This window comes from Phyllostomus discolor, chromosome 8, assembly GCF_004126475.2.
Source record: "Phyllostomus discolor isolate MPI-MPIP mPhyDis1 chromosome 8, mPhyDis1.pri.v3, whole genome shotgun sequence".
Classification (NCBI taxonomy): domain Eukaryota; kingdom Metazoa; phylum Chordata; class Mammalia; order Chiroptera; family Phyllostomidae; genus Phyllostomus; species Phyllostomus discolor.
Genome location: NC_040910.2, coordinates 114,436,025 through 114,463,280, shown reverse-complemented (window position 1 = coordinate 114,463,280; position 27,256 = coordinate 114,436,025). Strand labels below are relative to the sequence as shown.

The window sequence follows — 27,256 nt, the reverse complement described above, 5'->3', positions numbered from 1 at the left end:
GAGGGCCTCTTGGCCTCGCCCTGGTGGGACTCACTGGCTCACTGGAAACCCACCAGGTGGGGTGCTGGGAAAGCTTCTTCACAGGCCTCTCACAGGAGGCCCTTTGCACAAAACCACGTAAGAGGGTGCCAGGGGACACTGGGAGCTGCTGTGGGCTGCTGGCCAGCACGCAGTGAGAGAGCTGGACGCTGGAGAAGCCCTGTGAGCTGAAGGAGCCTGTGGATCCAGCACAGCGACACCAGAACCAGGGAAAGGTCCTACCCCTGCAGACCAGGCACCCTCTACTGACCAAGCTGAACATCGCACCTGAGAGCACAGGAAAATCGGGCTCAGCCTCATTTTCACAGGGCAGGCAGTGAAGTTGGAATTCAGAGCTGAGCTATCATTGATAATTGGCACCATATAGATTTTACTCAGTCCCCTACTATATGGAAATTGTATTCACTTCCAGTCTTTTGCTCTTACCAGTCCTCAGCAAGAGCTTAACCAAGTCAGGTTATCATCTGTTCACTCGTTTAATATTTATAGAATGCCGGTGCAGGCTTCATCTTTAAATGGTCTACAAGCTAGTAGGAAAGGCAGGATGCAAAGGTACAATTTACAGGGTATCAACTCAGGTCTACCTAATCCACAGAAATAAGATTACTTCCAGCGGCAGCAAGGAGGAGGGGCTTAAAGGAGGAGCTTGTTAGCAAGTCATGGACCCTGGAGACCAACCGTGTTGGATCTTAACGGAGGGCCATTTCAAGAAGAGGGAACGTGCGCCGAGGCGCCAGGTCAGGGAACCTAGCTGTTCGGGCGGAGCCCCGTGTTGCTGCCGCTCCGGGCAGAGGTTCTCCGAGTGGGTGGTTCCTGGACTAAAAGCACCCGCAACCCGTAAGGTTTCAGGCCCCACCCGCTTCCGGGAACGGGATCCAGCAGCGCTTCGACGAGCCCACTGGGCGATGCCGGCGCGTGGTTGGGTTTGGGAACCAGGGGCAGAGTCTCGGAGGCTGACTGGTAAAGAGATGCGGTCTCCAAAATTTGTATCGTGCGCCCATATCGGTAAAACTTCTAGGTGTATGTGTTTCTTTATAGGCAGTATTATGCATGGTTGTATTAACCTATGTAAGTTATAAAACAAAAATAAATATTAAAAGACAAAAATAAACAGGACTCGAAGCTCTCGCGTTCTTCCGCACCTGGGAGACCTCCGACGTAGGCAAGGGCTTCTTCATCCGGATGCACACAGGGAGGCAAGCTTTTACGATTTTGGCCATGCAATTTCACGCGTCTGTCGTTAGATTATCTTTAGGTCCTTTCTATTTTTCTCGTTTTAAACGGCTTTCTGGGGCGTAAATGACAGTCGTTCTCAGGCCGGGGCCGGGGCTCCGCACCCCGCGGCCGCCACTGTGCAGACGCCCGCTCCCCGCTCGCATCCGCCGGCTCGGCTTCTCGGCCCCGACGCCAGGACTGTTCCGGGATCCCGGGGTGGTTCAGGAGGAGGTGCGCGGTCGTGGCCCACCGCCTCCCTCAGTTCCACCGGAACCCCGCCGTTTAGAGGCTGCTCCGCCACCTCGCAACCGCAACCTGCAGCGCCCACCTCCGTGGAAGCACGCGGCCCCGCCCCCAACCCCGGAAGCAACGCTACCGGCCCCGCCCCGCGAGCCCGGAAGTCGGCGCAGCCCCGCCCCCAGCCCCGGAAGTCAGCCACCCGAGCCGCGGCCTCAGGTCCCGCTCTGCGCCCCCGCCCACCAGTCGGCGTTCTCGGTAGGCGCGGGGCCGTGGCCGCCGTGGAGGTGGTGCGGGCGGGCGGCGGGGCTTGCGGGCTCCACTCTCCAGGGCGCGGGCTCGGGAGGCGGCCGAGGGCTGCAGAAGTCAGGCCGCCGGCGGCTCCCCTCGCCCAGGCCAGCGACCTCGCTGCGCGGGGAGGGGAGGGCAGTGACGAGCGCTGATGCAGCGTTCGCGGGCGAACGGCACCCGCAGTGTCAGGGATCTGACTCGACCCGGCGGGCTCGGTCTGCAGGGGCACTTCTCCCTCCCGCAGCCAAGGAGGCTGCACGGCTGGCTTCTTCCGTCCGCGCCAGGGCGGACTCAGACCACGAGACTGGCGGTTCCGTTTTTTTGGCGGGGACCCGCACGGGGAAGTGAGGGCGTCCTGCTGGGTCCCGGCGGGGTCCCGGGAGCTTGAAGGCGGCTGGGGGCTAAAGTTTCCAGGTTAGATGGGGCAGGTGAGGATCAAGTGCCGGTTGATGGTTTGTGAGTCCGAGCAGGGCAAGGGGCCCGGTGCAGTCAGTATAATTGAACAGAGAAGGGCCATCTTTCCAGAGGAAACGGGCCCCTGGGGCATGCAGAACCAGAGAGACGGCGGTCATCGGAGGCCGACCGGTTCCCCAGCCCGTGCAGGCCTTGCCGGCGGGCCAGCCGAGCCCCCTGCCCTGGAGACCTGGCACCTGCCTGGGCAGTGGCCGCTGGGCTTCAGTTGTCCGTGTGTCTGTCTGCCCTTCCCAGCCCGGGTCTCCTGTTGAGCGAGGTACCCGCACGACCCCGGGATGTACATGCAGGTGGAGAGGCGCAGCAGCTCCTGCCTCCATCTGAAGAGGTCTCCAGGCATCCGGTCCTGGTCCCTGCTGGTCGGTAAGGGTTTCCATGTTGACCCCCACCTGAAAAACCTAACTTTGAAAAAGGGTGGGAGTGAAACTTAAGTTTTCCTTCCTTTGATTTACTTCTTGAAGATGTAGAACTATTGTATTGCTTTGTATTCTCCCGGGTTTTATCCTTTATCATGCTGTTACACATGATGTGTGTCTGTCTGGCCTTCACTGCTGCGCATCGGCTAGTTAACGCTGCGTGCTCTGCTGAGCGCCCTGCGTTTCCCTTCACTTGCTTCCGCACACCTGGCCGCAGGTCTGATTTACGTCTTGGGCGCACGTGAGGGGCGATGGTGCGTTCCTTTTTTTGCTCTTAAGTGGTGGAGGCTGCCCTGACTTCCGACCCTGCACCCGCTGGGCAGCTGCACCTGTGACTGCATCGCAGGTGTGAGGAGGTGCCGCTGTGCCCTCCACAGCTGTCTCTGGCCCCTCTTTCGTGACCCTGCGCGTGGCCTCCTCCCTGTGTCTCCTCCGGCATTGTGTGTGATTCCTTACGCAGTCTTGTCTTCATTCCACACCGTGAACCTACCGCTGGGGTAAAACCCACACAGGGCTCCTCCGTGTGGTTCCCGGTCAGCTCTGGATCTGCGTGTGGGTGGACGTGTCCGGTGTACGGACCGTGCTCCTGAACGAAGTTCCCCTGCGCCTGAGCCTGGGGGTCTTCCCTCCCCTGCGCGCAGCCATCGCTGGCAGTGGGAAGGAGGTGGGCGCACGGCTGGCCGTGATCCAACACCGAGGCGCCCGCTTTCTCTCCGCAGGGATCTTGTCCATCGGCCTGGCTGCTGCCTACTACAGTGGAGGTGAGTGCGGCGCCTGCTCCCAGCGGCTTCCTCGGCTCCTCGGAACGTGGGGAAATGGAGGAGCCCAGCATCTCTAATCCACCAAGGCCTGGCCTTTGGGAGCGCAGGTCCCTCTGGCTCCTCCTGGTTCACGGCGGCCCCACCCCTGGGTGCTGTGTGCTCTCTCCCTCATACCCACGTCCCTTGCATTCTGCACCTCACCTCTATCTCGGGCATTTTCGTGTGCCAAAAATAATCGTCCCCCAATACTGAGTTTGACTGGCTAAAAGAAAATATTCTTCAGGAAGGTACTTTAAGCAGCACCCTGTAAGCTTTCTCCCCCCCCCCCCCCCGCCCCCACCACTAACCATGCTGGGAACCACAGGGACCCGACCACCTGCCTTGAGTGACACCCAGGGCACAGCGAGGGCAGAGCGATGGCAGGCAGGGCCCCCAGGTGCCGCTCCTGCAGCCGTGGCCCTCTGCCGCCGCCCTCACCCGGCGCGTCCTGTGTTTGTCCGCAGACAGCCTGGGCTGGAAGCTCTTCTACGTCACGGGCTGCCTGTTCGTGGCCGTACAGAACCTGGAGGACTGGGAGGTGAGGCCGCCAGGGCTGGGCATCTGGGTGTGGCCTGTCCGGCACTGCTCCTGGGCCAAGGAATCCTCCGAAGCCGCTTTTCTCCTAGAGGCTCTTCACGACGGTTTTTACCCAAACTCTTTCCTCCCAAGAGTTGTGTGGCACGGAGTGAAGCGGGGGGCCAGTACGCACCTCTGGGGGCTTGGTGACCGCCCCTCCGTTTCCCTTCCTGGTCCTCTGAGCTGCCTGGCCCTGGGCTGCTTTCTGACCTTTGACCCCCACTGCCCCCTCCTCACTGGATGACCTTGGCCTGTACTTTTGCTTGCAAAGAGGAAACAGGCCCTGCCCCCGGGCCACTGGCCTGCCAGGAGCCCAGGGGTCAGGCTGCAGCGTTTGGCTCAGGCGGAGCAGCTCCTGGGGGTCGAGCTGCGGAGGCTGACTGGGGGACAAGGAAGAGGTCTGTGGTGAGGGCAGGAAAGTTGGGAAGCCCGGGCCCCTCCCTGGAGGTCTGCGTCCGGCCAGCCTGTGCACCGAGGTCAGCAGCCCGTGACCACCTCGTGGCCGGTTTTCCAGGAGGCAGTCTTCGACAAGGGCACCGGGAAGGTCGTGCTGAAGACATTCAGCCTGTACAGGAAGCTGCTCACACTCTTCCGGGTGGGACACGACCAAGGTGAGGCGCCGGGGGTGCCAGGGCGCAGGCTACTCCTGGCCGGGCTGAGGGCTGGGCGGCAGCTGGGATGGGCCCGGGGCCTGGGAACAGGCCGGGTCCCGGCTGGCTGCTCGGTACTCAGGGTTGTGTCCCACCTCTCGGGTGGACGTGGGGACGCCCCTAGACAGGCCCTGGCCCGAAGCATGTTGCCAGGCCTCCCTGGGTGGTTGACCGGCCACCGGGGACCAGGACGGCATTTTCAGCAACGGGGGAGCAGCAGCGGTGGGGCGGGCAGCACAGTGCTCAGCTGCTCCGCCGCGGCAGGGGGGTCTCGAGAGGACGGCAGGCCTTTCGAGGCCATGATGGGTCCACTGGACGTTCCTCCTCACCCAGACTGGCCACTGCCCAGCAGCTGCATGACCGTGCACCGTGGTCACTGACCTGTGACATCCAGGTCCAGCCTGTGACACAGGGACCAGTGCTCTCTGCTCGATGGCAAACGTGATGGGGTCCTCTGCAGAGCGGCCCTGTGACGGTGCCCAGCGCATGGGGTGGGGGGCCCCGCCCCTGACCCGCCCGCCCTGTGCCCCCCGCAGTGGTGGTCCTGTTGCACGACGTCCAGGACGTGAACGTGGAGGAGGAGAAGGTGCGGGGCTTCGGGCGGGGTTTCGTGGTGGTGCTGCGCTCGGCCACCGGCTTCTCGCACCCCCTCACCCAGAGCGCCGTCATGGGCCACCGCAGGTGAGCCCCAGACCAGCCCCAGGGCTGCCCGCTGGAACCCCTCCCCCATCGGGGGGCCCTCGCAACAGACTGGCAGGGCACAGGCAGAGAGGGACCATGGGGGAGGCCTGTCGGGGGCCCCCGTGGGGACAGGCAGGGGATGGGGACCCCAGCTGTACAGGGCTGGGGTCGGGGGGGGTGAGGGCCAGATCAGAAGGGCCTGCTGGGCAGCGCTGGGGGGGGGGGGGTAGAGTTGCTGGGTGAGACCGGTGTGGTCTTTCTGGCTGCACATGCTCTACCCTTGTAACTGGTTCTTCCTCCCCGCGCCCGCCTGGCCCAGCGACGTGGAAGCCATCGCCAAGCTCATCACGGCCTTCCTGGAGCTGCACCGCCTCGAGAGCCCCGGGGAGCTGTCTCAGAGCAGCGACAGTGAGGCCGACGGGCCCAGGGGCCAGAGCTGACCCCCCCGAACCCCTGGGCTTGGTCCTGATGGCGCCCCAGCAGGCCTGACAGGCCACTGGCCGGTCCTCCTCCTCGTCACCCCGCTGTGTCCTTGGCTGCCCCCGTGTGGGATCCCTGGCCACTCCCACAGCTCTGGGCAGAGCCACAGCTGGACCATCTCTGCAGCTCCAAGGTGCCCAGGGAGAGCACGGGCCCTGCTGGGCAGCGTGGGCCGTGACTGGACAGACCCACCCTGCAGCCCACCAGCCCCGTAGGGGTCTGGCCTCTGAAAGGGGAAGGTTCCCTAGGGCGCAGCTGGCTCAGGCTGTGGACATGGAGGCTGGCACGCAGTCCCCAGGAATCCCAGCAGTATCGTCCAGCCCCCACACCACGTCCCTCTCCTGGGCCGATGTCCTCAGTGGTCAGAAGTGAGGTCCCACCCACGGGCTGCAGGGGCCCACCTGGCCTCCCCAGCAGAGACCTTTCCTGCAAGATGGCTCATCTCAGAACCCACCAGGATGCACTGGGCCATCATGGGCAGGGACCCCTCAGCCCTGACAAGGCTGCTCAAAAGAAGAGGGCATTTCTTCCAGCTTTGCTCAGCGCTTAAAGCCAGGATCTCCCCCCTGGAAGTCGGACTCCCAGCTTCCCTCGGGGCCTGGGGCCTGTTCCTGCATGGCAGGAAATGGGCCGCACCCACATGATGGGGCCCCGAGGGTGACTCAGGGCATAGCCACCTGGGCACAGCCTGCAACACCCCGGGGTCACCCCAGCTGGGCCCAGGCGACCAGGCCATCAGGAAGGACGGCGGTTTGCAGCCACCCTCTCCCTTCTCAGCGGGGCCCAGCCAGCCCCCCTTGGTTTGGGAACACGGTCATTCAGACCTATGGAAGCTAGGTTTTCAAACTTAAATCTGAGATGGTTTTTTTTTTTCTAAAATAAAGTAAAATGCTGTGACCGGCTGGCTTCTGGTACGTTCCTGCCAAGGCTGAGGCACCCCGCCCTCCGTGGGGGCCAGCAGGAGGCCTGGCTCAGCCCGGGCCCAGTGGGGTCGGTCACACTCCAGCAGCACGGCCTGCAGCACCTACTTTCCGCTTTATTTCGCAGGAATCAACATTCCTGCCGGTCAGTAAACCAGGTCTGCGCTTCCTTCTGTGTGCGCTGCTTCCCTGTCTCCAGGGACAGCCGTGGCCACTGCAGCGAGACCCCTCAGGGGTCAGGGCCGGGGCTGGCCGGGGGGGCCTGGGGCCCGGCAGCCTCGCCGAGGTCCTGCAGCAGCGCCTGCAGCCGCCCCAGGCTGGGCTGCACGTTCTCCTCCAGCCACTCGTCCACGGCGTCCTGGGGGAAGACTCGGTGCAGGGCGGCCTCCAGCTCCCGCACGAGGGCGCTCCACCTGGCCAGGAGGCTGCGGGCCCAGACGGCAGGGAGCCCCGGTGAGGACCCCGAGCAGCGGCCCAGTCCCGCCCTCGGTTTACCCCCCCGAGCAGGGGAATGTCGGCCAGGTGGGGGGCCGAAGGCTGACCGTCATGTTTTAACGTCTGAGCCCGAGACCGGACTCCTGACCGGCTGGCGGGGCTGTGTCAGCACCCGCACCAGTCGACGGTGCCCAGCGGCCCACACCCGGCGGGGGCATCTGCACTGGCCTGGACCAGCCGGGACAGTGTCCAGAGGGCTGGCTGGCAGGACTCTGCCCCCCACCCCGGTGCCGGGACTACTCGGGCTCATGGTGTGCTGGGCCCAGGATGGGCCCTAGGCAGTCTGGGCCCTGCCCGGGTCATCCTGGTCACCCCCTTTTTAGGCTAGGAGCACCCTGGGCTCCCTAACACTCAGGGGCACAGCCCATGCAGCGAGGCTGAGGCACCTGTGGTGCCCAGAAAGCCTGTCACGGGCGACGGCCACAGCTGCCACCGTGTGGCACAGGACACGCGCCCCCGGGGCGGGGGCCGTGCAAGGGGCGGGTTACCTGAGCACCTGCGGCTGGATGTGCTGGACCATGGCCGGGTGGATGAGCTTCCGCCTGCGATGGTAGGGGCTGAACCAGCCCGTCACGTACCTGCGGGCAAACCCCCACACACACACAGGTGGGCCCCAGGGAAGGGGGCAGGCAGCCTCGGGCGGTCTTAAGTGACACCTCTGAAACACTTTCAGAGTCGGGCAGAGACTGCTAAGTCACTTTCTCCCTGGAAAGTTCCCGTGCTGGAGGGGCAGGCCCTCGCTGGAGGGGTGGGGGGTGCTCGGGGGCGGCTCCCTCCCCTGGGCCCTCCCTCACCTGTCCCTCTGCAGCATCTCCTCCACAGAGCCGCTCAGATGGAGGCCAACCTGCGTGACGAGGGCCAGGATGTCGCTGCCCGGGAAGGAGCCGGCCCCCTCGCTGCACAGAGAACCCAGGCTCTGAGACAGGCCGACAAGCATGCAGGGGGACAAAGCCGGGGGCCGACCGGGACGGGGGAGGGGGGGTGCAGGGCTGGGGGCTGGAGGTCACCTCGCAAAGCCGGTCATTTCCAGGCTCGGGATCCCGAGGAGATTCTCCACTTTGGCTCTAGCTTCCTCGGCAAAGCCCCCTGAAACCAACGGAGACCTTAGGGAGCCTCCGCAGGGGCCGGCGAGGCCTGGACCCCTTGGCTGTGGGTGGCAGCGGGCCAGGCAGGCTGCTGGCCAGGCCAGCCAGGCATGTGCCAACCCCAAGGAGACCCGCTGCTGCTTATGAAACACGTGAAAATGTTTGTTGAAAGTTAGGGAACTAAGACCCCCATCGCCAGCAGGGCCACAGCCCAGAGACCGCTGGGCGGATACACAGGGATGCCATCGGCCCTCCTAGCCTCCCCCCACTGGGGTCCTGGACTCCAGGGGCCACGGAAACAAACCAGTGAGGCTGGGGCTGCTGTGTGCACAGACCTCCCAGTCAGTGTGGGTGACGGCACCCGCCTACTCTGGACAGCTGTTTGCTGCCGGCCCCGCCCCCGCCGTGTCCCCAGACGTGTTTCTGTGCCAACACACGTCCTTGTGCCAACCCCCTCCGAGGTGTCACGGTGCACACGCACCCCGCTCTGTGAGCGGCCCTTGCTGCCGACAGGCTGCTCCGGGCACTGCCCTGGCCCCGTCCCCAGGACCCCCCAGGGCCCTGGAGGTGGCCAGCAAAGGCGGCACCTGTTTCCGAGTCTGGGGGGGATGGACTCCTCTCCAGGGCGCACTGTGTCTGGGGACACGGTCCCTAACCCCCCCAGCCTGTCTGGGGTTTAGGCCTGAAAGCCTGGGCTGGGGTGGCAGCTTCAGCGGGTGTGCTGCCCCTCACCCCGAACTGCGGAGGAAACGCAGGCCACCCAGAGGACCCGGGCCTCTGCTCCTCCTGCCCTCCCCCCGCGGGCCTCCAGGGAGAGCGGGGCGCCGTACCGTGGAGCAGCGACTGCAGGCAGGCGGCCAGGGACGGGATCCCCACCGGCAGCAGCTCGCAGAGCACAGAGAAGTGGTCGTACCTGGGTCCACGGGAGAGGCGCTCAGCGGCTGCCCCTCGGCCCCAGCCCCTGCCCCTGCCCCTGCCCCACAGGGCGGCCCCCCAGCCTCCGCACCTGGTGTGCCGGCCCCGCCCACACGGCCCTGCCCAGCAGCCCACTGCTTTGTGGTCACCACCCCAATGGTTCTGCGATCAAGGGCAGAATGAGCTCCCCTCGAAGGCCCTGCCTCCACCTGCCCTCGGTGCTGGGGCCACCTGGCCTCCCCTCTCCCAGACCCTAGGGTAGGACTGCAGCCAGGACTTGGCCAGGACAGGGGTCAGTTCCTAGGTCAGATCTCCAAGTGGCAGGAACTCCTGAAGAGCCACCATCTGACCCGGTTCCCACTGTGCAGGGGCTGCGTGCGGTGGCCTCATGCAGGTGGACCAGAGGGCCCATGGGGGCCCCGACGCCCAGAGCAGCGGGCCCCGGGCAGAGCGTGGGGGCGCCTCCACACTGTCCCCAGAGCACCCCCCCTCCCTCCTGGAGATGAGAAAGGTCGCAGGCCCGGGCTGCGGGCGGCAAAGAGGGCGACGGGACCCGGCCGAGGGAGCCGCCCCCCCCGGGCACAGGGCCTGGGCGGCCTCACCTCTGCCAGCCGGTCAGGACGATGCCCCGCAGCGCGTCCGCCGGCCCGCAGGCCGCCACCTGCAGCCACTGCACGTTGTTCCGGACGTGGTGCTCGATGGGGGGCAGGGTCTGGTGCGGCCCCGTGGCCCCCTTGAAGGCGCTGGCGGCCCAGAGCCGGGGGAAACCGCACTTCCGGTACTTCTCCACGAGCAGCACTGAGGGACACAGCGACGGTGTGGCCGGGCCCCCAGGCGGCTGCGGCCACCAGGCCTGAGCCGGGAGGCCCGACCCCACGCCGTGCAGACGGGAACCACGGGAGCCCATGCCGGCCAGGCCTGGGGGGTGCCCATCTCATGGGGGGCGGGCCCCCGCCGCTCACAGGGGGCCCCAGATCACCTTGCCCCCCCCACTCACACGCCCACTAGGACAGGCCATCTCGGGAGGGCCTGGCCACAGGACACGCGCCGAGGGCCGCTCCGGGGCTGGGGCCCCTGGGCGGTGAACCACAGGTCCCGACGGGCAGGGAGACAGAGGCCCTGCACCCCCTGCTGGGCCATCAGGGTGACAGGGTCCCCTCCATCAGCGCGGCACTGACCCTTGCCACGGACATCCAGGTCGGCCCCGTAGTCCCAGAGCACCGGCTCCACCAGCTGCGGCAGCCCCGACGCTGGGGGCGGGGAGAGGACAAGAGTGAGCACCCAGTCGGCCGAGATGGCCCTCCGCCCACGTCCTCCCGTAGGAAGGAGCCCCCGCCCTCTTCTCCCGGGCCGACCCCACACTGTGCTGCTCTCACAACCAGGAAGCCGCCAGCCATGGCAGCGGCCAGACGCCCGGAGTTCCAGCCCGGCCCGGCCAGGGTCCAGAGCTCCCCGCACGGGTAGACCGCTCTGGCCAGCGGCCCTGGTGCCCGGGGACACGCCGCTGAGTGGACTGAATTGTAACGAATGCCAATGAAACCCGAGTGGCCACACGTGGGTACCGGTCTGTGGGGGAGGGGACACTGGGGCACCGGACCCCAGCTCTGGTGGAGCCGGGGTGACCACCCCGACCTCCTGTCTCATCCCACAGACCCAGGCAGGGCGAGCCCAGGGGCGGGAGAGAGAGTCTGCTGCTTCCCTCCCTGGAGCCTCGGCCAGGGCCCCCCGAGGCCTCACTGCCACCCCGCATTCAGATCCACCCGCCAACCCCCTGCAAGGTTCTCTCCACCTTTTGGGGGAGGGGCGTGCTCGTGTGAGGGAGTTTAAGCAGCGGTTCTACGGGGACGACTGCCCGCGGCCCTTTCCCTGGCTCCCCCACTCCGCAGACGGGGCTCAGCAGCAGCTCCGCCCCCTCCCCCGGCACCAGGGCGCCTCCCCACGGACGCACGCGGGCGGGCGGGCTGACCTGACAGCTGGTCCTCGGGCATGTCCCGCAGCATGTCGTCCCACACCAGGGGCGTCGTGGCGGGGTGCCGGGCCCGCACGAGGCTGGCCACGGCCCGGATGTGGGCCAGACACAGCACGGCCGTGGAGTTCTGCGCCTGCTGCTGCAGCCACTGTCTGGACGCCTCACCCTCCCCGAGGTGACAGACCTGGGCGGGGGAGACGGGACGCGGCCGCCTTGGGGCACGCTCCGGAGCGACCGGGGGCGCAGGCCATGGCCACAGAGCCCCAGGGGCAGCGGCACGTGAGCAGCCGGCGGCAGAGCGGGGCCCTGCCTTCCCCACCGAGACCCGGAGTCCCACGCGAGAGTCCCCTTCTCAGCAGCTCCGGAGGGAAAGAACCCCGATGGCCCCCCACACCCCGGAGCGTCCCTCGGCCGCCCGCAGGGACGCAGCCTGGGCACATCCCGCTCAGGACGGCGCCGGGCACGAAGGGCCACACGCTGTGGAACTCCAGTTTGGAGCTGCCCAGAGCCAGCAAACCCACAAACACGAGGGGGTGGCCGGGCGGGGGCGGGACTGGCTGCTTGAGGGGCGTGGGGTTCCCTTCAGGGGGAGGGAGGGCCCTGCGGATGTTTCTTCGGTGGGAAAACACAACCAGCTCAAACTTGCTCCCGTGCCAGCCCCCGGGGCACGAATCCCACTGGTGCTGGGGGGTGGGGGGGGGCACAGGCAGCACCACCGTTCCGGGCCCAGCCCGCCCTCGCCAGACCCCAGGTGCCGGGACCCACGCGTCCCAGGTCTGCCTGGGGGAGGTCCCGTCAGCGACACCAACGGCCTCTGCTGGACGCCCCCTCCGCCGGCCCGCCTCTGCCCCGTGGCACTCGGGCCACGTTTCTGCCTCAGAGAAGCAGCCACGAGGTGGAAAAGGCGACGTGAGGACACGGCGCTGCCAGCGTGGACGTGGCCGGCGTGAGACGCGACGCAGGCACCCACCTCGTCACAGCCGATGTGGAGCCACCGGGCCCCCGCGTGCAGCTCCATGACCTGGCCGAGCATGGCCGCGACCAGCGCCAGGGACTCGGCCTCGTGCGGGTTCAGGGTGTTGGGGAAGAGCGCCACCTCCCGCAGGTGCGCCAGGGCCGCGTGCTTCAGCACAAACTGCGGGGAGAGGGCAGGAGGGTGCTCGGGGACCTGGGGGGGAGGCTCCCGCCAGAGCCCCCGCAGCAAGGGATGGCCGGGTGCGGGGGGGGGGGGGGGGGGGGGGACCCTCAGCCAGGCCCCCGTCTCGGCGTCCCGACAGGCCAAGTCTCGGTCGGCACCCCCAGCCCCGCAGAGGCCGGGCGTGGTGGCGGGCGGCACGGCAGGGGCTGCCCGGTGGCTGCACCCCAGCCCGGCCTCTCTGAACGGGCTGAGTGGGGACGGAGCAGGCGGGCCCCTTCACAAGCAGAACCACGGGCCGGGCGGGCTTCCTGCCCCAGGTGCACGAAGAGGCCGGCGCACCGTCCCCCGAACAAGAGCCAGGCAGAACCGTTTCTCCAGAACAACCTTTCTGGGGTCCCGGCGGCGGAAAGGGACGAGACCCCTGAGAGCAAAGCCAGGAGCGGGACCCGGGCTGGTGGGGGCTGGCCCCGGGGGAGCACTCCGGCGCCAGGCTCCACACCGCGGGGACACGGGGAGGCTCTGTCGGTCCGCAGCTCTCACAGGCGCGTCCCTTCCAGGGCAGCACGGAGCCCACCTGTGTCTCATCCCTTCCCACAGACGCAGGCTGACGGCCCCAGGGGAGCCTGGGTGCGAGCTCCCCGCACGGAGCGAGGGATCAGCACAGAGAAAACAGGGAGCGTGCCCCCTCTTCTCGCTGCTGCTCAGTCACGCGTTGAGGGGCGCAGTCAGGGAGCAGACAGCCCGGCCCCGGCTCCCCCTCCGCCCGGGGCAGAGGGGGTCTGGCCCACTCAGTGCTCCGCGCTCTCCAGCTGTGCGCCGGGGCTCCCGAGAGCCTGTCCCTGCAGCGCTGAGCTGCCCCCTGCCCCGGCGCCCGACCCCCGCACCCGGGCCCCGGGCCCCCCGCTCCTCCCGCTCACCTCCATGTGCCCGAACGTCTGCACCAAGGGGATGACCTCCAGCCCGTTCTGTGCGGCCAGCTGCAGGATCTCCTTGACCTCCGAGGGGCTGCGGACACCAAGCCACCCGAGGGGGTCACACCAGCTCCTGGCCACGCTTCCCCACACCCCCGGGCCAGGGGCCGGGGCAAACCAGCACAGTCCTAGCTCCGAAAAGCTCGACAGGGACTGCGACCGGGTCGGAGACGCCCCTGCCCTGGAATCTGTGGAAGTGACAGCTTTTCACCAGCTGTCCCCACCCAGACGACAGGGCGCTGACGTCCTTCCGCCAGGAGCGGCCACAGGAATCACGCCCGAGAGCAGGGGAAGCAGGCTGACCGGCAGCAGCAGCCCAAGGACAGTGCCGGCATTCACAATGATTCAGGAACATGTGTCAGCACCCCCCAGTGGTTTTGCTGGAACACAGCCACACCCCGTCCGTCCTTCCCCGGCCACCTGGGGCTGCTTCTGCCCCACGGGGAGTGGGCACCGAAGCCAGGCGGGCCCAGCCTGAAGTGCTCACCGTCCAGGCTTGAGCGAGAAAGCAGGTGACCTCCTCAAGAGAGGAGACGAAAGGTCCCTTCCGCTGGGGAGCCACCCCTACCCCAGCCCCACCCCACCCCCGCCGTGGGGGAGGCCTCGGGAGGCTGCAGGTGTGACCTCAGCTGTCAGTCCTCCCACCAGAGTTGTCACCTACGAATCTGCCTCAAAAGAATGCGATTTCCAGTTTCTCTACGTGCCGAAACCACCTCTTAGGTTAAAAACGTACTGACTATATGAAGTGAGTTCCCCCTTGACGCCAAATATACCTCGTTCACTTGAAAACACAAACGAACAGAGCCAGTCCGCAGCAGGAAGAGCGGGGGGGGCACACAGCAAAGGAAAAGCCGGGGCGATCTCGCCACGGGGTAACGCTCTGGCCGCCCCGTCCAGAGCGCCCGCCCACAGGGCCGGCCCCCACACACGGGGGAGCCCTGACACACAGCACCCACACACGGGGGAGCCCTACACACAGCACCCACACCCCGGAAGGCCTGGCTCTTTGCCGCCCGCCAGCAGGTCGTCTGCTGCTTCTCACCCCCGTGACCACCAGAGCGTCGTGGTTTCTTTAAAGGGTTCACCAATCTGGTAGCCAAAGTGGCGTTTCGTGGCTGTTTTAAATTCTTCTATCACTGTCATCTGTGTATTGTCCTCTGCCCACCCTTCTTGGGGCTGCTTGCTCCTGGGTTACACAGGCGCTGGCATCTCGAGCCGGCGGGACGCGCCCAGGACCCCCGTACCCCGTGTCTCGGATTCTGAGTCTCTCCCTCGAGTCTCCGCTTTCCCGGGAAGACCCACGGCGGCCTCAAGGGGGAGCCCTCCTCCCCCCACGTGGCACCTGCCAACGGTTCCCTCGGCACTACCCGCCTGCCGACGGTGAGAACACAGCTTTCCCCTCGGCTGGGAACACGTTCTATTTTTATAATTCGAGACACGCGTGTAAAAAGACAAACAGGTTGTCCCACCAGGCGAAGTCCTCGCCTGCCCCACCCGCGTCCCCAGGTGGCCACCCCACACCATTCTCTCTGCACGCGGCCACCCTCCCGGGGCAGGTACCTGTACGCGTGCGGGGCCCGCAGCAGCCGCAGGCGGCCCTCGTAGGGAAACGTGTCCTCGTACTCGATGAGGAGGCCGTCGGCGCCCAGGGCGCGGAACAGAGGGAACACCTGGCGGCCGGGGGGGGGGCGAGAAGGAGCGGCCGTGTGAAGGACACACGTGCAGCATGGGGCCCCTCCACCTCACGCACACGGACCGCTGTGGACACGCACAGCCTCCCTGTGATCTCCTGCCGGGAGTGTGTACTCTGAGTCACATCAAACCAAACTCGCTAACGCAGCCACATCTTCACCTGGCACCTCGGCGGGGGGACCATACACCCTAGAGCAGCCGCCTCTGAACAGCAGCTGAACAGCAGCTGACGGGGCGGCTGAGCTGGGGCGGGAGGGCAGGGCGGGCAGGGCCCACCGGCTGCAGGGTCAGAAGCTGCAGGGTCTGAGAGCGCAGCTCGTCCGGCCCAGACGCAGCACAGAGGAGCCTCTTCGAGCGCCAGAGCGGGGTTGGGGGTGCTCCAGGGCTCTGGGGTGGGGGAACCAGGCAGGAACCAGAGGGAACAGAGGTGCTGGCCACTTCACAGGCTTCCTCCCCTGACTGCCCCCGTTACTCCGTCTTTATTTCAAAAGACGTGAATTCCTGTCCTCAAGGATTTGAGGGCCACGTCTTGTCTGCCATACACAGGGCTGGGCCCCCTCCAGTCGGGTGTCACGGCTGGGGGCCAAGCACACATTTCTACAAGACTCTGTTCACAGCCTGGAAGACTGAACCCAAAGGGATCCCTCCAGGCAAAAGGGAGCTCCTCCTACCTCCGAGAAGTATGAGACCTTAGGTGGGGCTCCTTTAAGGTCCAGGTGAACAAACCGCATCTTAAACAGCGAGGAGCCTGACATCTCGATATTTTTTTGTGAAGATACACAACAAAAATCTCTTGTCCGGGGCACTTCTCCCTGGTAGAGAAAATCAGACTTATTAGTGGGCAGAGGCTTCTGACTCCTGTTTCAGTTCTGTTTTTCTTCAGGGAGAGGGGAAGGGAGGGACAAAGGAAGGGAGAGAAACATCCATGTGTGGTTGCCTCTTGGACGCCCCCTACTGGGGACCTTGGCCTGCAACCCAGGCGTGTGCCCCAACTGGGAATCGAACCGGTGACCCCTTGGTTCACAGGCCATCACTCAGTCCACTGAGCCGCACCAGCCAGGGCTCAATGACCGAATTCTTGAGGCAACTACCTAAATTACCAGTGGGGGGTGGGGGGATGGGGGGGGTGGATGCATTTTTATAAAAAAAGCATTGTGAAAATCCGCAATGCTTTTAAAGCTGAATTGTTTTAAAATCTTAGAAACGAAATCTGGTTTTTCAGGGAACGAATGTAAAAGTGACATTTCCAAGCTCCAGTCTGCACTGGTCGTGCGTGCGCCTCACATTCAGACAGGAACCCGGTTTCTCCAGAGACACTGGGGTGCGAGAGCGGACCTCTCACCTGCGACAGGCACATCAGAGTCCTCAGCAACCGTCAGGGTCCTCGGCACCGGACGCCCCTGCCAGTCCGCAAGGGCGCAGAGGTCAGCGCCATCTGGTTAGGAGAGCCAGTTCCCTTGCCTTGATTCCCTCCTGCAAGGTCTACAGAAGCGAGATTATTTCCGAGACCTGGGTCACCTCTCGCTATTCTTTATCAGACTACAGGTAGGTATGCACTTGTCGCTGGGTCCGCGGCTCCCCGGCAGGTGACCACAGGCCCTGAGGGGCCTGCAATGGCACTCCTGTCCCCAGTTTCAGATGAGGGGGGCAGGACTCTTAGTCCAATAGATCCCAAAAGGTTTTCTACCCCCCCATCAGTAAATTGCTCACCTTTGAGACATAATCTTCATGGACGACCCTCACCGTGAACTTGGCTCATTCAGAATCATAGGTGTCTTGATAGGGCTACTTGACTCTCCCCCCTTTCTCAGCGCACGGAAGCTGCACGGGGAGCCGAGGGCCTTCGGACACGCCACTGGGCACAGAGATGCTCTCGGGTGTGGCCCGGACCCTGGGGAGGTGGCGCGCGAAGGCGCCGGGAGGACAGGCGGCGGGGCGAGGACGCGCTTCAGACTTGGGCTCGGAGCTCGGCCCCTTCCGAGTGGGGTGGGGGAGCGGAGAACCGCGGGCGGGGTGCGCGCCCAGGTGCGCCGCGCTCGACCTGCGACTGCTCGGGTCTGGCCGCGCTCCCCGGAGTCGACGGCCGAGCGAGTCGTTCCGCGACTCCGGCCGCGCCAGCCTCGCGCTGCCTCTCGCGAAACTTGGCTCGGCTCGGGCGCTCCCGTGTTCCGCCCGGCTCTGCGGCGAGCCGGCCCGATGGCGCCTCAGCGGAGAGGCGCGCCTAAGGCGCCCGAGGGCAGCGGGGCGGCCGAGCGCAGGCGCCCGAGCAGGTGAGGGGCTGCGCGGGAGGACGCGGGTTCCGGGGCCGAGGGCCGGGACGTGGGCGTGGCCTGAACGCTCCGGTGCCGTGCGGGCGTCCGTCCAGGAGTCCGTCCAGGTGGGGGCGTGGTCGTGCGGTGGGCGTGGTCTTCCCAGCGATGGGGGCGTGGCCCGTGGGGCGCGGAGTCTGTGCGTGGGGCCTGCAGAATCCCGTCCGCGCCGGTGCCCTCTAGCCCGGTAGCCTGCCCCGACTCAGAGCCTCTGGCTGAGACTGCGGGTCGCGGGGTGGAAGAGGGGTTCTGCGCCCCAAATCTTCGCTGATTTCCCTACCCCGTGTGTCCAGAGGACTCCATGCCCGGGAGCCACTGGCCGTGAGGACCCCGGGCCCCACCGTCTGGTCCCCGTGTGCTTTCCCGAGGGCTGTGCACGGGAGGGCTCCCAGGTGGGCGGCCGGAGGAATGAGTGTGACCATCCATCTGATCACCTTGCCTTCCGGCGGATTCTGACCAAAGCTCTCGGAGCCAGGACCCGTTTTAATCACCCTGGGACAAGCGAGCGACCCTCTTGTGCTGCCTGCCCTATGGGCCACAGACCTCGCTCCGAGGCCTGAAAAAGCAGCCTTCCTTGTTTCGGAAGCTCGCCCTGAACACGGGTGCTTATTTTGAGGCGACTCCGAGTGGAGCGTCGTGTGGAAATCTGGCCAGAGGGGCTGCTGCTTCACTCCCGTCTCCCTGTGCCCCTCCTGCTCCACGCTGTCCCTTTCCGGCCCAGCAGCCAGGCTGTCCTGGGAATGTGTGGCCCACAGCTCTGCACCTGCAAGTCGGGGTTTCAGCCGCCTGCGGCTGAGGAGGGCCAGCACTCTCCCCACCTGATCTGAATTCTTGGGGCAGAGAAATGATGGGCTCGCTGGAGTCAGGGGTCCAGCCCAGCCTGGTCAGTGGAAACCGGGTGGCTGGTCTCTGTGGGCTGGGTAGACCCCCCCGCCAGGCAGCTGCAACTGCAGTTTAAAATGACCGAGTGCTCACCCGGGGTGGCCTGACCGCGCTGTGCCCAGCTCGGGGTTTGTTTCTCTGGGATCAGCGGTTTAGCGAGGTGAGCTGTGAGAGACAAAGACAGGAGGCAGGTGCCCTGCTGTCCAGGAATTAGTTCTGCACCGGAAGAAACCAGGCGCCGGCACCGCCACGGAGGGGTGCCCTGGTCTTTGTTCTCACTCTCTGCCCATTCATCAAGCTCCACGGCCGCCAGATCTTTCCCAGACAGCAGAGCACACAGCTGCTCAGTTACACATATGTGCAAACACATGTGCATGCACACATGTGTGTGTGCGGATATGTACTGCAGAAACACACACGGACACCCACACCACTTCCACTGGGTCAGTGAGAGCCCCCCAGGGACCCTGGGGCTGTACAAAAACTGTCTGGCCCTGGCTGGTGTGGGTCAGTGGATCAAGTGCCGGCCTGCAAAGCAAAGGGTCTCCGGTTCAGTTCCCAGTCAGGGAACAAGCCTGGGTTGTGGGCCAGGTCCCCAGGAGGGGGCGCTTGAGAAGCAACCACACATTGATGTTCCCCTCTCTCTCTCTCTCCCTCCCTTCTTTTCTCTCTAAAAAAAATAAAATCTTTAAAAAAAAAAGTTAGTGTCTTGCTTGCAGGTCATCTCTGTTGTGCTTGTTTTCTCTTTCATCCGACTTCCAGTCTAGTTAAGTGGGTTTGAGTCACACCTGACTTAGTTCAGGTTGTGTGTCTGCATGTGTGTGCTCACCGGGGCACACATGTGAGATGGGGCGGTCCTGTCCAGGTGCAGGCCACGTGAACCACGCTGCAGACTCTGGTAGGACTCCTGAAACAGGTCACCCACTGGCAGCTCTCCCTGTTGCCTGTGAGGGGCACGTGAGCCCTGCGTGGTCCGTGGAGGGGCATGCTTCCCACCATGTCCTCCCCGCCTGGCAGGTGCCCCTGGACTGATTGACAGTAGCTCTGACCACGTTGGGTGCAAGGACAGGCCAAGGCTGCAACCGGCTGTGGACGTGGCCCGCCCTTTCGGCCCACACAGGTGCACGTGGGTAACTGGCTGTTTTCCGTTCTCAGCGTGAAGAGTGCCCGTGCGCCGCGGGAGGTGTGGAGCAAGTGGCTAAGAGCCGCCGTCCTGGGGACCTGTGCCACGCTTGCCGCGCTCCTGCTCTGGGGCAGTCTGGGGGGCGATGAGGTCGGCACCGAGGTCCTGGCTCACCGGGGCGAGGTTCTGTCTGGCCGATTCATGGAGGTGCCCTGCTCCGAGGACTACAACAGCCACCGGAGGTTCGAAGGTGCGCAGTGCCGTGGTTGCCCAGGAGAGGGCAGCAAGTCAACGTGTAATGTGGTGCCCCTAAAATGTGTGTCTTTTGCTGCAGTGGGGCTCAGGTTCAAAGGGGGGGGGGCATGGCAGACGACCTTTCCCTGACCCCAGGTTTGTTGGCCCACACCTGGGCCTGGACGTGCAGGTGTTTCGCTGAGGCGTCCCTCACTGTGGGCACCGTCGGATGGAGGGGGGACCCTTTGCCTGGAAGGGTGTAGTAGAGTTGGAAAGGGAGGGATGGACCAGAAAAGGCACTGGCTGTGGAGAGCGTCTTAGAGCGTGGTCATCACAGAAAATACTGCAGTGAGGAACGTCACTGCCGGCGGCCCTGCTCCCTCGAGGGTGCGTGCCCCGCCCTGGCGCTCTGTCCCTGAGAGGGTGGCTGGTGGTCCCGATGAGGCGGAGCCTTGTGCCCGAGAAGCCCAGGGTACGTGGGGCTCAGCACCCTGGGCAGCGCCCGGGCCCAGCCTAGGCCACTGGAGACCTGCACCCTTGGGTGGCCCCCTGTACTTTCCAGCATGCTCCCTGCTCCCTGGGTGCCGTCTCAATTTCAGAAACCTAGCCCGAGTGACCGGGTTTTACAGGCAGAATTCCATTTACTTTTCTTCAGAGCAATGCTTTCTTTGAACTTGAACCAAGAAGCTCGCCAAGCTTTTCCACCAAGGGGTGCCGCTGAGATGCGCGGGAGAGGACTTGGCTGGACTGAATGCAGAGGGCAGGGTGGGGACAGGGTGTCGTCCCGAGGGCTCGGGGAAGGGGCCCCACCTCAGGTGGCTGTTACCCGTGACGTCCTGACGTGCAAGAAAACGTTATCGGCGGTTAGAACTGAAGAGAAGTTTAGAAGCAGTGGGCGTGGCAGGGGCTGGGGAAGCTGTGCTTACTGGGTGTGGGGTGTCCGTTTGGGAGGATGACTGAGTCCTGGAGTGGATGGGGTGACGGCCGCACAGCGGGGTGACGGCGTTCAGTGCCACCGAGCTGCCCCTGAACACGGCTCAGGCAGTAAGTGTGTGTCAGGAATGCCTCACCACAGCGAGAGACAGCGGCTGGAGTGTGCGTTCAAGCCCCCGCCCCGCCGTCCTCGGCCATGCGCTCCCGCTCCCAAATCGTCTCGCCCGTCTGCAATCCGCATCTACCCGGGTGTCCCGTATTCTATCTGCCAAGTCTGGTCCCCACCCCGAATCCTGTGCCAGGAAGGTCCCCTCCCACAAACTCCTGTCGCCCCCCCACCCCCCGGAGGGTCACCCACAGCCCCGTGTTCAGGACTCGCTGTGCCCGGCCGGCCTCTCACCCTGGCCCCTCTCTCCGCAGGCTGCTCCCCGACCAGGTGTGGCCGGGGCGTCAGCGACACCGTCATCACCAGGGACGAGGCCCTGCGGATCCGCAGGTACAACGTGGTTCCGGGCTCCTGTCCCGAACGAGCCGGACCGTGGGGCTGGGGGGCGGGGGGAGCGGAGAGTTACTACTGAAAGGAGGATCTGGAGGCTCTCAGAGCTTCGCGCTGCGTCCTGTGTTGTGGGCAAGACGGTGGCGTGTTGGCAGTTGAGTCCTGTGGCCTCGTAGACACCAGACAGGCTGTCAGCGTCGCCTTCCTGGTGGGGCGGGGGGGGGGGGCGGGGGCGGTGTTTGCCAGGGCTTGTCGCCCACGAGACTGTCAATCATTCTGACTTAGAACCGCCCCCCCCCACAGCATCGCGGAGAAGGGGCTCGCCCTCGGAGGGTCCGGTGGAGGGGTGAGTTGTGTGCGATTCCCGCCTCGCTTCCTCCTCACGCCTTTGACTCCCGAGGGGAGGGCGGGGGCCAGGACACTCGGGGCCCTCGGGCGCCCCCCCCACCCACAGGACAGGTGCTGGGTCCCGGGGCGCCGCCCGCGGCTTCTCAGAGGGGCCTGAGAGAGTCCTGCCCTCGGGGCGCCTCGCAGCCGCCAGCCTCAGGTCACACCTGCGTGGGGGGGGGGGGCTCTCGGGGCGGGGGCCCAGGCGGGGCCGACAGCGGGCGGGCGGCAGGGGCGGGCAGGCTGGTTCGGGGAGAGTGTTTACGGACAACCTGTCCGTGTGGACTCCCTGCTCCGCGTTCCCTCGGGAAGTTGTCTTGTAGCGAGTGGTCTGAGGCCTTGAAGCCCAGTCGGCACTTCTGAAGCCCAGATCACATCCAGGGCCCCGGGCTGGCCGCCGCAGCCCTCCGGGAGGTGGGGAAAGGCCTGGGCGGCAGGGGGCCGAGAGCTCTCTGGGGTTCATTCGAGAGTCAGGGCCCAACGACTCCGCTCCTGGGCACCTGCGGGCACAAGGGGATGGAAGAGCCTGTCCACACAGACGTGCGGCCCGCAGGTGAACGGCAGGTCTAGGCACCCAGACTGCGGGGGCTCCCAGCACTCGGGAGAAGGGGCAGCGGCCCGCGGGTCCTGGGGTCCACGTGCAGGGCGACTGTGCTGGGCACGAGGAGGCAGAGCGCAGTGAGGGCAGGGTGCGCTGACCGGAAGCTCTGGAAGAGGAGCCGAAGAGGGAGGGGTGCTAGGAAATGGGGGGGCGCCCGACGGCTGTGTCTGCCGTGCTGATGGGCACCACAGACGGTTTCCAGAGGGACACGGCGGTCCCTGCCGCCCACCCGGGGCCCAGCCCACTGGAGCTGCGCTCTGCCCTGTCTCCCTGCCCCGGGCGGTGCTGGGGCACGGCCGGCAGCTGTGGCCACCGTGCAGCCCTCAGCCCGGCTCTGCAAACGTCTTTTGCAGGCGTCCATCTTGGACCTGCACTCGGGCGCGCTGTCTGCCGGCAAGCACTTCGTGAACCTGTACAGGTGAGGCCTCCTGTACAGGCAGGGCTGCAGGGACGGCCTCGTGCTCCCCGGGGGCCTCGAGGGGAGCTGGGACCCGCTGCAGGTGGAGGTGCAGGCCGAGGCAGGTGCTCTGGGGTTCCTGCCCTGGGGCACCCAGGCCTTCCCGGCCGTGGGCGCCGGCACCCCCAGTCTGCTGGGCAGTCCTGACCCCCCCACCTTCATCACGCGGGGGTCTCTGCGGAAGCAGAGCCGTCCCAGGCTGCAGGGCCAGCTGGGTCCCAGGGGCCTGCCCGTCTCCTGCAGGGAAGACTGAATTTGAAGGAAAAACTAATGAAATGTTTATTCGTTAACACTTTTTCACAGATATTTTGGGGATAAAATAGAAAACATCTTCTCAGAAGAGGACTTCCAGTTATACCGGTGAGGAGGGGCCGGGAGGCCCGTGAGGGTGGGGAGGGCTGGGGCTCCCGGCGCCTGGAGTGGGGGAGGGGACACAGCTCCCACTCCCACCCCCCCACCCCCGCCCTCTCACAGGCAGGACCCCGCCCGGCTGGACGGGCTCGGCCGGCAGCAGCCTGGAGCCGAGATCCTTGCGGGCCGGTTAGTCAGAGGCGAGGGGCAGCCCCCTCTCCATGGGTCCAGCCCATGGCCACACCCACCAGGGGCCCCGTCGGGGTCCGTCAGCGTCCAGGCCAGACCGCAGCGGCCAGTGCGAGGCAGGTCGCAGAGTGTGGACACAGGGGGCCCACGGGGCGCTGTCCCCGCCGAGGCTGCGTGACTCCCGGTGACACGCGTGTGCCCCGCAGGGACGTGCGGCAGAAGGTGCAGCTGGCCGTCGCCCGGGCGTTCGGCGTCAGTGCGTCCGCGCTGCACCTGACGAAGCCCACCTTCTTCTCCCGCATCAACAGCACGGCGGCCCGCACGGCGCACGACGAGTACTGGCACGCGCACGTGGACAAGGTGGGCCGCTCGGGGAGGGGGGAGCGGGGGGGCCACGTGGGGGGGGCTGGCCGGGGTGCCGCTGAGGCGGACAGGGCCCGGGGGGCCCCGTGCGCAGCACCCACAGGTGAGGAGCGGACGCGGGGCCCTGGGCTCCAGGCCTGACGGCCCCGCCCTGCCCCCAGGCGACCTACGGCTCCTTCGACTACACCTCGCTGCTGTACCTGTCCGACTACCTGGAGGACTTCGGCGGGGGGCGCTTCGTGTTCATGGAGGAGGGGGCCAACCGGACGGTGGAGCCCAGAGCAGGTAGGACGCGCAGGTGGCCCTGGGGCGGGCGTCGCCGGGCGGAGGCTGCAGGGACCCAGCGCCTGCTGGCCCGAGACCCCAGAGGCAGAGGCAGGCGCGTCCTGCAGCGCCGCTGTCCCCACAGAGTGGGGTCCCAGAGCCTGCCCCTGCCTGGGGTGCCCCTGCCCTGACCCCCCCCCCAGCGGGACCCAGTGGCTCGAGATGAGGCAATGCTCCGGCCTGAGGGTGTCGGTCAAGGACTTAGCCCCAGGACCTGCCTCCCCGGCTGGCGGTCAGCACCCCTGCTGTGCCAGCCCCGTGGGGCCACAGCGCGGCCCCGGGGAGGGAGGGAAGCCAGCCCTGCGGTGGGGCGTGCATGGTGTCCCGGCGGCTCTCTGAGGGGTGTTGTAAGCCCAGTGGATACCTGAGTAGAACCTCGAGTACAATGAAAGCCCCACTGTAGGTCACAGTCCTCTGAGACCGTGCAGTGGGGCTCCTGGTGGACAGACCCTCGTGTCTCCCAGGCCCGGGGCCAGGGGCCGCCCTCCCCTGGACTGTGCCGGGTGCACTGCTGGGTCAGTGCCCCTGGAGTACTTCCTTCCTGTTGTTGCCTGAGGACACGCTCACTGGTTTTTTAGAGAGAGGGGGAAGGGAGGGAGAGAGCGAAAGGGAGAGAAACATCAGTGGTTGCCTCTCATGCGCATCCTGTCCGGGGGACCAAACCCGCAACCTTCCAGCTTGTGGGACGACGCCCAGCCCGCTGAGCCACGCCGGCCAGGGCGCCCTCACCAGGGCGTCTTGGCTTCAGGTTGACGTCTCGCAGGTTCCGAGAATTTAAGGGACCGAGAGCCAGAGAAGCTTCCTGTGCTGAGGCTGGGGTGTCACCTGTGTGCTTTCGGGGGGCGTCCAGGGCCCTTGGTGCCAAAGAGGAGGAGGACATGGGGGGTTCAGAGCTGAGATGCCTGGCGGAGCCCACTTCGGGGACGTGGGGGGCGGTCCGTCTGGTGACTGCCCGCCGGAGAGCGGGAAACACCTCTTTCTGAGCGCCGGCGCGGCTGCGTGCGCGCTCCGGGTCTGTGTGCCCTGAGCCTCGGCGGGCAGGTCCCCGAGCTGCCTGGGTCGCCGCGCAGAGGGGCCGCACCCCGGCTGCCCGTACTTCCGCCTGGTCCTGAGAGGCCGGCCTGGAGAGAACCCTGGCCTTGTCGGGGACCCTCCTTGACAAGGAGCCCCCCACACACACACACACAACAAGCTCCTGGGCCCCGACAGGCCCTGGGGTGCCCGCCTCCTGCCTGGAGGGCCTGCCTGCCGCTCCCCGTCACCTGGTGGGGGCTGTCGGGTCCCCAGGAACGCGGTTCCGCAGGCCACGCACCACGTGGGTCCTCCTCTCTGCTTCCCTCCCCGCCCAGGCCGGGTGTCCTTCTTCACCTCGGGGTCCGAGAACCTGCACCGCGTGGAGAAGGTGCGCTGGGGCACCCGCTACGCCATCACCATCGCCTTCACCTGCAACCCGGACCAGGGCATCGCGGACCCCGCCTTCACGTAGCCGGAGGCTGCGGCCCCGCCCCCCCGGCAGTGGCCCCTCCCCCGCGGCAGCCCTCCCATCCAGCCGGGCGCCTCCCTCCCGCGCCACCGGGGTTCGGATTGGCTGGCGTTTGGGCCCTTTCCTCTGTGAGTAAAGCGAGGGAGCCGGCTTCCCCCCACAAGCTCCTGCATCTGCTCTCGGGCTCTGTGGACAGACCCCCTGCCCCCGGGAGGGTCCCCGCGCCCCGAGTGGAAGTCCCTCTGTGGGCAGAGAGCTGTCCGCCCGCGACGATGCCCCCGCTCCGGGAACAGCAGCAGCAGCAGCAGCCACGTGCAGCAGGGGCTGCGGCCGATGGGGACCGAGGACCTGGGACGCCCACGGTGGGAGTCCTGCCCGTGTCCCTCTTCCGGAAGCCAGGCCCCTCCCACCCTCGGGGCCAGGCCGTGCTCCGCTCGGCGCTGGGAGGCCAGGAGGGACAGCGAGGCGCGTTCCCACGCCGACCGTGCGCTCGGGACGGAGCCCTGGGACGGGTGAACAGGAACGGCCGGTGGAGGCCACGCTGGGGAAGCACCACCGAGCCTGCAGCTGAACCTCGGACCCGAGGCCCCGGTGGTGGCCGTGGGGGGGTGGGGGGGGGGACGCCATCGTCCAGCCCCACTCGGGGCTTTCAGACCAATACTAAAGTTCTCATCTCGATCTTGAGTTTCCGGAAAAGAAAGTGCAGGCGACCTCACTGACCACTCAATGGCCAGGCGACCAGGACGGACACCTGATCTCTGTCCCTGCAGATCGAGAGAGCCCCCAACCTTCCTCGTCTCAGCACCTTCCAATCCAAGCGGATCCCTGGGGGAACAGGGCGATGGGGGCCACTCCCAGCCCACAGCAGGAGGGTCCTGGACACGCCAGACTGGGTGGGGTGGGGTGAGGTTGGGGGCTTAGAGTGGATGGTGGTGGTCACAAAGCCGGGCTGGTCCTGAGCTTGAGCCCCCTGTCCCTGCCTCCATCCCTGGGTTGCCCAGACCTGGGGGCGTTCACCCAGCTCCTCCTGGCCCCTCGGTAAAGACAGAGCTGGGAAGGGGGCTGGGGACAGGCCTCATTCCCGGAAAGTTCCAGCGAGCTGGGAAGGGAGAGGATGGAGAGGAAGGAGACGGCCCCGGGGTCTGCTCATGCGGGTGGGCTCCGGACCGAGGCTGCACCCCAAGGACACAGTGGGCCCATGTTTGCACCGGCTGCCCCTTCCAGGTCCCGGGGCCCTGCCCAGGCCCTCCCTGCCCGCCCCACACGGCCAAGAGCCCCCCCCACCTGTGGGCACTGTGGGAGGTGGGGGCTGAGGGCTTGTGGGTGAGGGTAGAGTATTGGGGGGCTGAGGGAAGAAGCTGAGGTGCCCCTCTCCTGCCCCCTTGGGCCCTGGAGGATCTCAGCGGCGTGGATGCCGGGGCAGCCTCTCACTGACACGCAGCTCCGGGGTGAGACTCGGGCTCTGGGCTCTCGATCACACAGAGGCTGCCCAAGGCCACAAGGGCAAAGGGCGGCCCCGCCCACCGGCCTGGACAGCCCCCGTGTCCGAGTCCCGCACCCACAGTTCTGAGACGGGACAGCACTGCCTGAAAGCCTGGGGGTGTGCCTGCTGAGGGGGCCTCCTGGGGGACCAGGGAGTGTGGGGGGGGGGCCGGAGCAGGCCCCCCGCCCATGGGCTGGGCACTCGGCCGGCCTGGAAAAAGCTGCCGTCCAGAGCTCCTGGCCGGGCGCCCCCAGCAGCCTGGCTTCCTGCTCCCAGCACCCTCTGTCCGGGATTCCAGTGGAAAAGGCCCCCTGCTCGGGGCCCTGGGTTCTTGGGCGTGGGGGGGGGGGGGGTTGTGGGTGTACTGGGCCCCAGCTAGACTCTGGCCACCGCCTCCCCCTCACGGGATGGGGGCTCCCACCTTCAGCCAGCTGAGCTCCCCGCCGCCCACACCTGGCCCTCCAGGTGTCAGGCCTGCCAGCTGGGTGTGCACAGGTGTGAGATGGGGGGGGTGGAGCTCAGGTCTCTGCCACCCAGCGGGGCTGCCCCTCCCCCAGGCAGGGGCACCTCTCCGTCCACAGCCACCATCACCATCCTCGC

General features: G+C 66.3%; 3 protein-coding genes across 5 annotated transcripts; 2 read left to right on the top strand and 1 right to left on the bottom strand.

Moving 5' to 3' along the window:
- The first annotated feature begins 1,670 nt into the window (after positions 1-1,670).
- Positions 1,671-6,754, top strand: LOC114502930 (cytochrome b-245 chaperone 1). Its single transcript, XM_028520202.2, has 7 exons — positions 1,671-1,749; positions 2,491-2,616; positions 3,389-3,430; positions 3,934-4,007; positions 4,560-4,656; positions 5,232-5,376; positions 5,696-6,754. Exons 2-7 carry the CDS (start codon positions 2,532-2,534, stop codon positions 5,814-5,816), a joined length of 564 nt encoding a protein of 187 aa, XP_028376003.1. The 5' UTR covers positions 1,671-1,749; positions 2,491-2,531; the 3' UTR covers positions 5,817-6,754.
- HEXD (hexosaminidase D) lies at positions 6,731-17,100 on the bottom strand. 3 transcript variants are annotated; one of them, XM_028520201.2, is made up of 14 exons: positions 16,752-17,100; positions 16,384-16,523; positions 15,713-15,853; positions 14,910-15,019; positions 13,296-13,383; positions 12,211-12,375; positions 11,238-11,424; positions 10,450-10,521; positions 9,874-10,069; positions 9,187-9,269; positions 8,279-8,357; positions 8,066-8,167; positions 7,760-7,849; positions 6,731-7,201 (listed from the first exon to the last, which is right to left on the bottom strand). In XM_028520201.2, the coding sequence occupies exons 2-14, from the start codon at positions 16,396-16,398 to the stop codon at positions 7,006-7,008; spliced, it is 1,524 nt and encodes a 507-aa protein (XP_028376002.1). In that variant the 5' UTR covers positions 16,399-16,523; positions 16,752-17,100; the 3' UTR covers positions 6,731-7,005. The 3 variants fall into 3 exon arrangements, with proteins under 3 accessions (XP_028376002.1, XP_035890180.1, XP_035890181.1); XM_036034287.1 differs by lacking the exon at positions 16,384-16,523 and having other exon boundaries at positions 6,992-7,201; positions 16,752-17,078; XM_036034288.1 differs by lacking the exons at positions 10,450-10,521; positions 16,752-17,100 and having other exon boundaries at positions 6,992-7,201; positions 16,384-16,411.
- Positions 17,101-17,180: 80 nt separating this feature from the next.
- Positions 17,181-25,237, top strand: OGFOD3 (2-oxoglutarate and iron dependent oxygenase domain containing 3). The gene is made up of 9 exons (XM_028520869.2): positions 17,181-17,311; positions 19,388-19,605; positions 20,943-21,018; positions 21,322-21,364; positions 22,360-22,424; positions 22,767-22,823; positions 23,210-23,363; positions 23,528-23,651; positions 25,040-25,237. The coding sequence occupies exons 1-9, from the start codon at positions 17,238-17,240 to the stop codon at positions 25,174-25,176; spliced, it is 948 nt and encodes a 315-aa protein (XP_028376670.1). The 5' UTR covers positions 17,181-17,237; the 3' UTR covers positions 25,177-25,237.
- The last annotated feature ends 2,019 nt before the right edge of the window (positions 25,238-27,256 follow it).